Here is a 14,086-nt window from a genome sequence, read left to right on the forward strand (position 1 = left end):
ACATTTTGCTTTTTTGATGCTGTTGTAAACAGTATTTTCCATTTCAGTATATTTTATTTTGTATTTAGAAATGTAATTGATATTTATGTGTAAAAATAATGTTTGTCAGATCAGTATATGAGATTTGAATAATTCATTTTTGTTCATTCTTTGGGATTGCTCTTTATGTTTCATTTTCCAGGAGCACCATTTTTTTTCTCCCTCTCTAATCTAGGATCTCTAGTATGATGTTGAATAGAAGTGATTACTGTAGGCATTCTTATCTTCTTGATCTTCAGAAGAACGCTTCTAACATTAACCATTAGGTTGGAACTTTGCAGTAGGTTTTTCATAGTTACCTTTATTAATGTTTTTCTTTCTTTATTTTTTAGCCTTCAGTGGGTTTTGAATTTTACTGAATTCTTCTGTATTTATTTATTGAGATGGTTACATGGTATATTAGAGTTACACCAGAGGAACAGAACTGATAGGATATACAGTTGATACTTTTAACAGCTTTGGTTTAAACTGTGCAAGTCTACTTGTGTGCAGATTTTTTCATTAAATATATACTATGGTACTACATCATCCATGGTTGCTTGGATCTGCAGATGCAGAACCGTGGACTTGGAGGGCCAACTGTAAAGTCATATGCATATTTTTCAACTGCATGGTTTCCCCTAACCCCCACATTGTTCAGGTGTCAACTGTATACAGGTAGAAAGAGATTTATTATAAAGCATTGGCTTTCACAGTTATGGAGGCTGAAAAGTCTCAAGGTTTGTAGTTGGTAAGCTGGAGACCCGGGAGAGCTGATGTCATAGTTTAGTCTGAATCCAAGTGTTTCAGAACCAGGAGATCTGACAGTTTCAGTCTAGGGACTGGCAAGCTTGAGGCCAGGAAGAGCTAATATTTCAAATGTAGGAGAAAAACCAGTGTCCCACCTCAAAGGCAGGCAGGCAAAAAGAATTTCCTCTTATTCCAGGAAGGGTTAGTATTTTTGTTCTAATCAGACCTGCAACTGATGAGACTCACCCACGTTGGAGAGGGCAACCTGCTTTATTCTATCTGTGTACCTATCTGTACAGTTAACTCACCCCAAAATATCCTCAGAAACACCCAGAATGATGTTTGACCAAATATTTGGACACCTTGTGGCCCAGTGAAGTTGACACAAAATTTATTGTCACACATAGTATTTATTGTATAAACTTAATAAGATGCATTTATCTATTTTCAGTGTTAAACTATTCCTGTGCTTCTGGTTTAGAATACCATCCCCTCCTCTTGAAAAATACTTGACTTATTGTGTGAATGTTTTGTTTAGGAGTTTTGTACCTGTGATGATGGGTGAGATCTGCCTACAATTTTTCTTTCTTATATTCTCCTGATCTAGTTTTTGTAGCAAGGTTATGTAGCTTCCCAGAATTGTAGGTGGTGTTTCCTCATTTTGCAAAAAATGGATGTATATATAATGAGAAGAGTCTATTCTTTGGATGTTGGGTGGCACTTAACTGTAAAACTGTGCGTAAAATGTTTATGGGTTTATGATTCAGGTTTTTTTTTTTTTAATAGAAAATTCAGGTTTTCTATTTCTTCTTGGGTCAGCTTGGGTATATTATGGTTTTATTTATTTTTAGGAAGTGGCCGATTTCTATTTTTAGAAAATGTACTGAGTGAGGATTATTTTTATAGTGTTTTTAATAGCTACTGTGAGCATTTTTACAAATAGTATTTTATTATGCTGTCTCTTTCACCAAAGGTTTGTTGCCTTTATTCATCTGAAGAACCAAATTTTGGTTTTGATCCTCCATTGTACCTTTGTTTTCCTGGTCTATTAATTTCAACTATTAGTTTTAGTCTACTTGGGAGGGGTGTTGGTATTTAGTTTTTACTGACTTCTTACATAAGAAAAAATGGTCAATGAACTTTAAGTTCCAGGTACTTTTTTAGTTACTTTCCACATGTTTTAATATGTAGTATTTTCATTATTATTCAGTTCTAACTGTTTTTTAAAGTTCCCATTATGACTTCCAGTTTGTCACGTGATGTAGAGGTATATTTTTAAATTTTTAAATCTATGTGAATACATTTTTTTTCTTTGAATTGCATTGAAATCAAGATACGTAATTATTTTAAATTTTTTTGAGATTTGACTTTATACAACTCTGTGTTCAGTTTTGTACATGTCCAGTCTGGATTTGAGAAAAATGTGTATTATTTAATTGTTAAATCCTAGGGACACAATTCAGGTTGACAGCTATTTTCTCTTAGCACTTTGACTGTATATGCTACAATGTCTTCTGGCTTCTATTTTTGTTGAGAGATCCAGTTGTAGTCTGATGATGGTTTCTTTGTAGGTCATTGTTTTTTTCTGGTTGCTTTTTATTTTTTTTTTTCTGGTTTCTAAATTCTTTTTGTCTTTGATGTTCTACAGTTACATTAAATATATCTAGGTGTAGATTTCTTATTTATCCAGCTTGGTGTATATTTTTTCATGTTTATAGATTTATATCTTTATTTCTAATAACTAAGAATGTTTTAGTCATTATCTCTCGAATTATACTTCTTCTTTCTCTTTTGATTGACTTCTTAGGACTCTGAAGCATCATTCTGTTCTCCCTGTCAGTCTGTCTTGTGTTTTTTGCCTTATTTGTACTACATTTTTAGTCATTTCATCATAGGTATATTCTAGATTGCAAATTCTGTCTTTAGCAGTGTCTTATTTGCTATTTAATCAATTCATTGAGTTTCTAATTTCACAGAATTTATTTTTAATTTCTAAAAGCTATCTTAGGTTCTTTTTGAGGTCTATCTTTTTCTTTTTTCTTTTTTAAACAGATTCTTGTTAATTCTTTCAGAAAGATTTATTATGTGCCAGAGACTCTTGTAGGAGGTAGAGATTATATTCTGATGTTCCCTTGGTTATGTTTCTTAATTGACTCACCATTTTAAAATATACAATTAAGTGATTTTTAATAAATTTGCAATGTTATGCAACCATTGCCATTATCTTACTTCAGAATGTTTTCATCACCCCCAAAAGAAACTTCCTATTTACTAAGCATTCACTCCATATTCTTCCCTCTCCCACCCTCTCCCGCCGCAACCAGTGTCTGGCAACTAGTAATCTACTTCTGTCTTTATGGTTTTTACATTGTGGACATTTTATATAAATGTGATCGAGTAATAACATGGCCTTTGTGCCTTCTTTCACTTAGCATAATACTCTGAGGATTCATCCTCATTATAATATGTATCAATACTTTGTTTCCTTTATTTCACTCTGGATAATGCCACATTCTGTTTGTCCATTCATCAGTTGTTTCCGCTCTTTAGCTATTAAGGATATTGTTGCTGTGAAATGTGTATGCCAGTTTCTGTGTGAACCTTTTCTGCTACAGTATTTCTTTAAACATTTCATACATGTTATTTTATATATTTTATCTGATGATTCCAATCTGCAGTCCTTATGTATTTGAGTCTGTTGTCTTTGCTGAATCTCACTTAGGATATGTTATTTTTCAGAAGCTTGACAATTTAAGATTCTGAGCTTAATATTTTATATTTTTAATACTCTTTGTTTTCATTCCTGTAACATTATCTGGAAAGCCAAAATGTCAGTAGTAAAATCTGGTAATATAAATCCACAGACTGGGTTAATAATGTTTCTGAGGGAGGAAGAAGCAGTAAGGTGTAATAAATAGAGGCATCAGTACAGAATTCACAGGTGCTTCCTTTTCTGCAGGATTGAAAAGTGTTTTCTTTGGTTTGACGCTACAGATGTTATTGCTGGCGCTTCTGTCTGCCTGAGTTGTTTCTGGGTGTAGATTCCCTGTGCTTCATGCGTCTCCGGGGACATTGAGTCCCTTTAGGGAACTAGAGCCTTTAGGCCACTAAGCCAGTGGAGGTTAAAAGAAAAAAAAAAACCCTTAGCATTTGCAGTGGATGAGAAGTTAAATAAATCTAATTGTGTTTTTTCTCAGCAACCACAAAACATGAAGCCTCATATCTCCCAGGTTTCTGTTCTGACAAACCAAGAGTTTGGGCAAAATGTTAAAGGGATATGATACATAAAACATTTTAAGGTTTTAAATCTGAAACATATTTTGCAGATGTGTTGTCCACTGTACTTTTGGGTTTTCAAGCAGTGCTTTTATTAAATGTAAATGGTAGCATAGTCACTTTAGCCCTTTAAATTATTGGTTCTTACACAGACTTTGTTTACTGGAGTTGTGTCATGGAAATATACATAGCACAAGGTTTCTTCCAGAATCCAGAGTCCCTTTGTGTTCTGCTGCCACACTCAGTTCTTCCTTTACTGAGTATACCCTTTCTTTAGTCCAAAAAATACTGTGAACTATTGCAGTAGTCGGTGAACTGAGTTCTTCGCATTACGTTGTTTTCTTTCCTTCAGTGCTGTCAAGTTTTCTCTATTTTTTACAGAAACACTTCAGCTCAAAAGGGTATATTCTCCAGGGCATTTCTGGCTAACTTGGCATTTTTGTCTTCTTACAATCTAGCCCTTGATCTTTCTTTCTAGATTTGTCTTAATGTTTCTCCTGCTCTCTGCTTACCCTTGGCCAGTCGTAAGTACTCTGATGCCTGCAAACTGTCCATCATGTTGTAACTCTGCCTTTCCTCGTGATGTTGCCTCTATTGAAATGTCTTTCCCACAATCTTAGGCCCTTGGCAATGTACCCATCCTTTGAACTCCACCTCCCATACACTCTAAATATGTTTTCCCTTTCTGTTGCTTTGTAAAACTTCTAAAGACCTTTCCTGTCTATCTAATTATTGGTATTTCTTGTGTTACTTTCACCACCCAGTTATAAACTTCTTTTGATCAAGGATCTTGTGCTGCTTGTCTCACTTTATCTCTGGTAAGGCAGGATTACTTTACATGTGAAAGATGTTCATTAAATATGTGAAGAAACACTTTGCATTTGAAATTAGCCTGAGCTCTTGAAAGGCAGCAATTTGATCCTACTTGTTTCATATCTCCAACATGTAGCACGCCACCTTGGCAATTTTTAACATGGCTTCTGAATTGCTGAGGAAAATATTTGAAGTTTTAGTTTTTGTTTGGTTCTATTAGTTTCAAGGAAAAAATCAGCTAATTGATTTAACAGTTACTTAGAATTCTTTCAGTAATATTTTCTCATTAAAACTGTGAAAACTTAAGGAATTCTTAATTAGTTGGAATCTGGTTCGCAGAGAATTGGTAGGGTTTTTCTCTAATTCAGTAGCAGTACTTTTCCTTAAAAAGATAAAAACTTTTTGCTTTCCTTGCAATTAGTAGGAACTGCTTGCTATGTTTCTGCCTTCTGGTGAATAATAAAGCAGATTCGACTTCTTCCTTCTTCCAAAAATGCAGGTTCTTGTTAAACCTTTGGGAGACCGAGGATACCTTTTTCTTCTCTCTCCTTATCAAATGGTTCCTCCATATGGTAGGTGATCTCTTTAATTTTTTATGATTTTCCTTTAACTTTTTCAAAGTTAATACATATTGCTAATGAATTTCTGTTGTTTTTTTAGAACATCAAACTGCTAAGCCTCGAGTCCTACATGCTTTGTTTCTATTTCAAGAACCTAGAGGAATAGTTCCTTGTAAGTTCATTGGCTATCTAAATCTAGTTACATACAGATAACTGCATTTGAGTGCAAATTTTCAGGTAACTCAGTAAGCATTTTGACTTTCTTACACCATGTTTTGGGAAATAATGGAGATATTAAGAGGTATTAACAATATAAAACACAAATTAGATGGCTTTTTTTTTTTCTAACAATGAAAAATTATTTTGGTTTTTATCAGTGTTTTCACTAAACATTGAAATTGTTACAGTAATATAGCTTAGGTTTTCAAGACTTCTAAGATTTTTTTTTAAGCTTAGTTCATTTTTGCATTCAAATTTTAGTAACGGTAAGTGTATCATGCACTAGGTTACATATTGGACCATTCAAAATTAATAAGAATCTTCACACTATTTTAGAGAACTTTTTCTAGTCACCATTTCTAATGGTGTAGTAATAATGCTGTATTAAGGTAAAGTTCTCATTTTTAGATTAAAAGTGAGATTCATGGGAATTTCCTGGCAGTTCACTTGTCAGGACTCTGTTTTCACTCCCTAGGACCCGGACTCAGTCCCTGGTAGGGGACCCAAGATCCTTCAAGACCTGGGGCATGGCAAACAAAAAAAGAGATTCTCAATTGTAGCAATTCATTGCCTGCCTATCTGCTTATGGGGATAGAGTTCATGTAAAGTTAAGTCTGTTATGTTACAACAGGAAGGAGTGACGTCATGGTCGTTTGCAGGACTGTCTTTCTAGGAGCCTCAGATTTTGCCCTTTTTCTCTGTTTCTCCGTGTATTTTGCTTGCCACTAGTTGATGCCTAGGGACATGACAAGGCTCTTCAAAGGGCAGGTGTTCTTCCCTTTAAAAGTAATATTCCGTAATTTTCATGTTTTAGTTTCTTATTGGCCCATTTTATGCTCCTGGGCTTAGAGGCATGCTGTTTGTGTATTCTTGTTAACATATGTATGTTAGGATACATATGAACTTCCCTGATAGCTCAGTTGGTAAATAATCCACCTGCCATGCAGGAGACCCCAATTTGATTCCTGGGTCAGGAAAATCCCTTGGAGAAGGGATAGGCTACCTGCTCCAGTATACTTGGGCTTCCCTGTGGTTCAGTTGCTAAAGAACCCACCCACAATGCGGGAGACCCTGGGTTTGAGTCCCTGGGTTGGGGAGACCCCCTGGAGAAGGGAAAGTCTGCCCACTCCAGTATTCTGGCCTAGGGAATTCCGTGGACTGTATAGTCAATGGGGTTGCAAAGAGTCAGACATGACTGAGTGACTTTCACTTTCATTTTTCATTAGGGTACATACTGGTTTGGTCCACCACTAATGTATGGGTGTCGTTATACTGCTTTGACAGTATGTAGATCTGTACTTGTCTGGTTTCTTGATTACTAACATGGTTTGCTTTTTTTGTTTGTTTACAGCACAAAAAGGCTCAACCAGTGCAGCACCTCAGGAGAAACATGAGAGCATGTCAGATGTGTTAAAAATAACTCAGTTTTTACAGTTTGCTTTGATTCAGTGTCGAAAGGAATTCAAAAATATAAATACTATAAATTTTCATTCTGTTGTTGAGAAGTATGTAAGTGAATTTTTTAAGAGAGGTTTTGGTTCAGGTAAACGAGAGTTTATCATGTTTCCATATGATTCACGATTAGATGATAAAAAATTCTTATATTCAGCTCCAAAAAATAAATCCCATATTGATAATTGTTTGCATACCTATATTTTTCGACCTGAAATGTATCAGTTACCTATTTATAAATTAAAAGAGCTATTTGAAGAAAATAGAAAACTTCAACAGTTTAGTCCACTTTCAGATTATGAAGGCCAAGAAGAAGAGATGAATGGTACAAAAATGAAATTTGGAAAACGAAATAACTCAAGGGGTGAAACTGTTTTATCTGGAAAGCAGAAGTCATCTCACTCTTTGGATTATGATAAGGACAGAGTCAAAGAATTGATTAATTTAATTCAGTGTAAGAAAAAAAATGTGGGTGGGGATTCAGACACAGAAGATATGAGAAGCAAAACTGTCTTGAAGAGGAAGCTTGAGGATCTACCTGAAAATACGAGAAAGCTCGCCAAAACCAGTAATTTATCTGAAAATTGCCAACTGTATGAAGGTAAAATATCAGAATTGCTTTTATATAGTGTAAAAGTAACAACCAAAAACATAGTTAAGTAGTTTCTATCTTTTTTCTCCTCATAACAAGGGTTTGCAAGTTATAGCTTGAGAGCCAATCCGGCCAGTCCCCTGTTTTTCTAAAGGAGATTTTATAGGAATACAGCCATACCTATTTGTTTATGTGTATTTAGCTGCTTTTACACCATAATGGCACAGTTGAGACAGATTGTATGGTCCACAAAGCCTGAAATATTTACTCTCTGATCCTTTTCAGAAAATATTTGCCAGTTCTTGTCTTTGTATATCAGATTTCTGAATTGTGTCACTTGAGGCTAAAATAAGAAGATAAAGTATGTTCAGCTATCACCTTCCTAATTGGAGCTGCTTCCCTTTAATTATTTCTTTACTTTTGTAATTGGAAAAGTACAAAATTGAATATTGAGTTCTTTTAGAATGTTCATTAATGAAAAGAGCCTTCTGAGCTTTAAAATTTCTTAGATGCACACTCTTTTTCCCATCCTAGGAGTCCAGTAATTTGTTTGGGTTTTTATTTTTTCTATTTTTCTTGTTTTTAGGTGACAGAAAAAAGACAAATTCTTCTCTTAAGTGTTTCAGTATTGCTAGTAATTTAAAGGATCTTTTCATCTAGATTTTTAACACTGCTAGTTTATCAGCATGAAATGTGTTCCTTTTGTATTCAGTACATTTTGTACTGCTTCTATTTTTGTTAATTACAGTAGATCTGACTGTCCTCCTCCTGTTTTTTACTAAGCAGCCTCACTCATGTGTTTTCTAATTCAGCGTGTCTCGGAACTGGCTGGTTATATTGTTCTCTAATCAGTCTGTAACCTCAGTCACTTTTCACTCCTCTGTGCTCCTTTACTTTCTCTCTTCCTGCGCTATTCAGTTTAAGATTAAATGATTTAAATCTAAATTGATTGAAATAGAAATTCACTTCCTGTATTATATACCAGCTACATTTCACCAGCCACACTGCTGTTCTGAACAGCACAGGTGGAGGACATTTCATCACTGCAGAAAGTTCTTTTTGACAGTGCTGTTCTTTTCAGAACTTTCAGGGTTTTTTCTTCACTTGATCTGTTTTCCCTCTTTCCAGTGTTTCATCCTTGACCCTGTACTGGGGTGGCCTTCCTTGCTTCTAATGCTAATTTCAGTATCATGTTCTTCTCAGTATTGTTTTACTAATTTGCGAACCGTCTCAGCTTCTGTATTTGCCTTTCAAGGCTTTGTTATAGCCTGGCCTTGTCCAGCCTGAGTAGCCCTGTTTCCCACTCTCCCTACAGACACTCTTCTCAGAATATGTAATGGTCAGTCTGGTACTTTTTTCTTTTCCCACAAAGCATCTTTCATGTCTTTCAAGCCTTGTGTCTTTGCAGTTGTGATCCCTGCTTAGCTTTCTGGCTGTTCTGTTCCTTGATACTTTTCATCTCCTTTCCCTTCTGCTGGTTTTCTGCTCTGTTCTGAACCTGATGGTGTTTACTGATTCATACTGTCATTACTGTTGACTTCTATCTTGAGAGTTAATTGCTTACTGTTTGCTAGCTGCTTTATGTGTATAGACTCATTTAGTTCTTGATTGGTAGACATTATTATCCTTATTTTACAGGTAAACCATCTTAGAATTTAAATAATTTTATCTAAAGTTATGTAGTTCACTGATCCATGCTTGAAGTCACTTTCGATTGACTGTTAAGCATCATTCCTATTTCCTAGCACTGAACACATAATGGGCAAGATAGTTAAAATTTGGCACCATTTTAGCAGATAAGTGGCTAATTTGTAGATGTGAAAAAATACTTGGGTGGAAATCAGGCTTTATCAAAAATTAAAATGGTGGGAAAGCCATGCTAGTTATAGTGGACCAACGGAGAAACAGGGAAGAGGGGCTGGGGAAACGATAGAATGGTTAAAGCAGAGCTAGTGACATCAGATGGGCATGGCTAGGCATTCCTCACTTGTGTTCATTTATAGTCATTTTGCACACTTTATTTCTGATTCTGAAAGTAAAGATTTTAAAAGTAGGATTCTAACTTTTAAAATATGCTGGTCTTGATTTGGTGGTGAGCTTCTATTTTTATTTTTTTTAATTTTATTTATTTGTTTATTTTTGGATGTGCTGTGTCTTTCATTGCAGTGTGCAGGCTTTCTCTAGTTGCGGAAAGCAGGGGCTACTCTCTAGTTGCAGTGTGGGTCTTCTCACTGTGGTGGTTTCTCTTGTTGTAGAGCTCAGGCCCAGGCACATGGGCTTCAGTAGTTGCAGCACGCAAGCTCTGTAGTTGGGGCGTATGGGCTTAGTTCCTCCATGGTATGTGGGGTCTTACCAGACCAGGGGTAAGACACGTGGCCCCTGCTTTGGCGGGTGGATTCTTATCCACTGGGCCACCAGGGACGTCCTCTACTTCTATTTCCCCTACCCCCTCTAATATCAGCTTTTTAAAGTATGATTTATATACAGTGTACTCATTTTAAGTGCACACTTTGATCAGTTTTTTTATAGCTTGTTACTCCCACTCCAACATATAGGATATTCTCATTGCCTCCAAACGTTGCCTTGTCTTTCTTTGAATTTGTCTCTTTGTACTCCATTGCTGGTCTGCTTTCTGTCTCTCTAGATTACTTTACCTTCTCTGTAATTTCGTATAATCAGGTACAGTATGTACCCTGTTTCTCATTTTGGGGGACTGTGGTATATTATGCACTACCTAAATTGCAACATCTACCCTAGCTTTACTCTCTTTAAGTATTAAAGCACGTGAATTTCTGAATGTCTACTCTCTTTACAAGTCTTTAAATATATCGGTGGTGCATATAACCCAGATTTATACTTGCTTGAAGCCATGTCTGATATGTTTTCTCTCTTAATAGTTTTTGTTCTTATTGTAAGATTGGTGTAGATAGATTTCTTTGGGGTGATTTTGCATCTTTTTTTTTTTTTTTTTGAATCTCAATACCTCAGCTTTGTTATGAATTAAGTAATCTAGTCATTTAAGATAAAGTTTAGGTTATAAGGTTAGTACAAAATGTTATGGAAAAGATCAAAGTCATGGGTTTTTGTTATTTCTTTAGAAGATTTAAGTGTACTCTGCATATCCTGCTTGAACACTTTGCAAAACAGTAAGGATGGGTATTTTTCTGTTGTCAAGTATCTCGTTGATTTTTAAGATTTTGGTGGTAGAGTTTAAGGTAACTACAGTACAGTTATTTATATGTATTATCCACATTACCAACATGATATCTGAGCTCATTTCTTAATAGAATTTTCAATATATGATGAAGATAAACTTCATTTAATGGGAATTTTGACCTGTGTGCAAAATTTTAGAATCAGTCATGTTTGGAAAGTAAGGGGTGGATATACTTGTAAACTCATAGCAGGTGATTTGATTGAGTTCTTGCCTATAAATGTCAAATTATAATTAAATTTTAGGTGTATTTATCTATATATATTTATTTTTAAAAAATTTTTATGCTTGGCTTCCAAACTGTAAGAGATGGCGCTCTCTTCTTTCCTTCAGAGTCCTCACAGCCTGTTGGCTCACTTGGGCATGAAGCTGACTTGAGACGGCAGCAGCAGGATACCTCTAACTCTGGCGTGGCTGACATCCATAGGCTGTTTAACTGGCTGTCAGAAACACTAGCAAATGCACGTCATTCTGATGCATCCCTGACAGACACAGTCAACAAGGCCTTAGGATTGGGCTCTGATGATGCCTATGAAGAGATGAGGCAGAAGCATGAGTATGAGTTGAGCTCTACCCTGGATAAGAAAGAATATGAGCAGTCTACTGGTGCAAAAATCGAAAATGCACGTTTTAAGGATACTCAGAGCCCATTGCTAGACATTGATCCATCATCTTTAAAGTATCCTGTTGGTGTTTCTACCAGTGAAGTAGGCACTGACCATAAATTCCATTTGAAAGAAGTAAGCCTCTATGATTGGATTATCTTTGTTTGCTTTTGTGAATATTTGTGTGAAAGGGAGATTGTGGGTGTGCTCGTTTTTCTTTTTCAGAAAGAAATGATACACATTTCAGTAATAGTGTCTGTGCCGGACAGTAAGTTATTCCTTGTTACAAAGAGATGGATGCAAGTGTTTTTCTTGCTGCTGCCCATATAGTCTAAGATTTACCATTGTGATAAAAGTCACAGCCAGACAACTTGTTTTGTCAGGAGCTGCTTGAAAGTGCTGGTCGCTCACTTGTGTTTGAGATTAGAGTATAATACCTTTATCGTGTTGATTTTACTCATTTGTAATGTTTAGATTGAGGTTTGAGCATTTGCTGTGAAAAAAGGTGTTCATTCTTGGCTTTAAAATTAGTTAAAAAGAAAGGTATTAAATCTGTACTCTTAATTTTTAGGATCCAAATTTAATTAGTATGAATAATTTTGAAGATTGCAGTTTGTGTCCTACTGTTCACATTGAACACGGATTCCATAAACAATCTAAGTCAAATAATGTTGAAGAGACTGAAATACATTGGAAACTGATTCCAATTACAGGTAAGAACAAGTACACTGGGACTTAGGTTTGCTTGGTTTTACTTAGGGAGTAGTTTCTTGAAGGGTTTCATCTTGGAAATTCTTGGGGCTTATTTGGCTCTGATATCTTCAGTGTCTTATTTTGAGCATTGTGATATTCATCATTGAGTGTTGCTGGGTTCTTGGTCAGTATCTGCAAAAGAGCCTATTGAAAAGAGAAAGATTCAAATTACACTTTCTCTTTCGAGTTGAACATGCAACTTGCAAATGAAAATTGTTGGCAGGAATTGGGTTTTTAATAAGGTGAGGTAGCTACAGAGATGAATGAGAGTCTTTGGCAGCCAATTAAATGCTGTCTTCACAAATTATTAAACTTCAAAAACTATCATCTAAGAAGTGTTCATGTTAAGGTTCATCTTTTGGAAAGAAATGAATAAATATTCATTTATTCATTACTTACTTAATATTGGGTTATTTTCAAGAAATTGGATCATTGTAGAGAATGGCCTGAAATGATTAAATGTAAATATCCCTAAAAAGCTTATAGAACCTTATAAAGCTTATAGTGGGGCAAAAATAGTTTGTGAGCATGCCAAGTTGCTTCATTTATGTCCGACTCTTTGAGACCCTACGGATTGTAGCCCAGCAGGGTCCTCTGTCCATGGGATTCTCCAGGCAAGAATACTGAAGTGGGTTGCCACACCCTCCTGTAGGGGATCTTCCCAACCCAGGGATTGAACCCATGTCTCTTAGGTCTCCTGCATTGGCAGGCGGGTTCTTTATCACTAGTTTAGCAGATGTTGAAAGATCATTTTGCAGTGTTCTAATTTCTCTGTGCAAACACATAAACACACATACAGATACTGTTAATATTCCAAGTTCTTATTCATCTTTGTTAGCTAAACATTTGGGGAAATATGTCCAGGGCACATGTATTCCATTCCTTGATCTTTATTTAACCTTTAAAAAGAAAACAAAAACCAATTTTTGCTCGAAAGCAGACTGGCTTATGACCTAAAAGCTACTGAGACCTCTAAGGACTCTGAAGAATTTCTGAAAGCTTGATGAGTTTCTGTGGGCTTCAGCACCTCTATCTACTTGGTACCTTGTTAGAGAGGGCACCAGGCCCAGAAGCGTTAGTAGAGCAGCAGCTGGAGAAGTCGGTTTGAGTTGGACAAACCGAGTACGGAAGTAGTCTGTACAAGGTGCTTGTCCTAAGGTTCCTCGCTTGGACTCCTGCATAGTTGGTTTCAGAGTCATTTGAAGGCACAACATCTAGGTATTGATATTCCATCATCACCTGAAGGGGAAAGAAAGCAACTTCCCATTTCTTAATGACCCTTCAGGATAATTTATGTGCACAAGGGAATACTTGGATTTGTTAGCCTTTGGGGTTATTGGAAAGGTGCTTTAAAAGGTTGTCACCAGTATCTGAAGAGAGTGTACAAATCTAATGGATGCTTTCCCTCAGGAGGGAATGCCAGAAGCCCAGAAGACCAACTGGGAAAACATGGTGAGAAACAAACAGCAGGTAAGAAGGTTCCCTTTGCTTTTCCTCCATGTGCCCTTCTTCAGAATTGCTACTACAGTTCTGGTCATCTGTCAGGAGGCTGTCGGCTTAAATCTGTTAATTACTGAAAATTTGGACACTATTGTATTTAAAACATTCATTTATAGAAAATATTCTTACATAAAAATGTATTCAAGGGAGTCACTGAATATTCACAGATGAAATTTTTTTCACCTACAGTAGGTTCTGTCTGATATAAGAATTTGGAAAGACCAGAATATTTTTCTTAATCCACTTCTACAGAAGCAGTCTTCAAGTTTCTCTTAAATTAAAAAAATGAGGAGGTGAGGCCATGTATCTTTTAGGTACATTATTCCTAGTCTTA

The 14,086-nt window shown here is 35.9% G+C and overlaps 1 protein-coding gene across 4 annotated transcripts in view; it reads left to right on the forward strand.

The window, feature by feature from the left end:
- Positions 1–14,086, forward strand: part of TASOR (transcription activation suppressor) — a 49,657-nt gene that overhangs the window by 21,675 nt on the left and 13,896 nt on the right. For all 4 annotated transcript variants that reach the window (XM_020887448.2, XM_020887452.2, XM_020887453.2 and 1 more), the window contains exons 12-17: positions 5,357–5,429; positions 5,518–5,589; positions 6,988–7,689; positions 11,228–11,634; positions 12,071–12,212; positions 13,663–13,722. In XM_020887448.2, coding sequence (XP_020743107.2) covers positions 5,357–5,429; positions 5,518–5,589; positions 6,988–7,689; positions 11,228–11,634; positions 12,071–12,212; positions 13,663–13,722 — 1,456 coding nt within the window. The remainder of the gene's footprint in view (positions 1–5,356; positions 5,430–5,517; positions 5,590–6,987; positions 7,690–11,227; positions 11,635–12,070; positions 12,213–13,662; positions 13,723–14,086) is intronic.

This window comes from Odocoileus virginianus, chromosome 26 (assembly GCF_023699985.2).
Source record: "Odocoileus virginianus isolate 20LAN1187 ecotype Illinois chromosome 26, Ovbor_1.2, whole genome shotgun sequence".
NCBI classification, from domain to species: domain Eukaryota; kingdom Metazoa; phylum Chordata; class Mammalia; order Artiodactyla; family Cervidae; genus Odocoileus; species Odocoileus virginianus.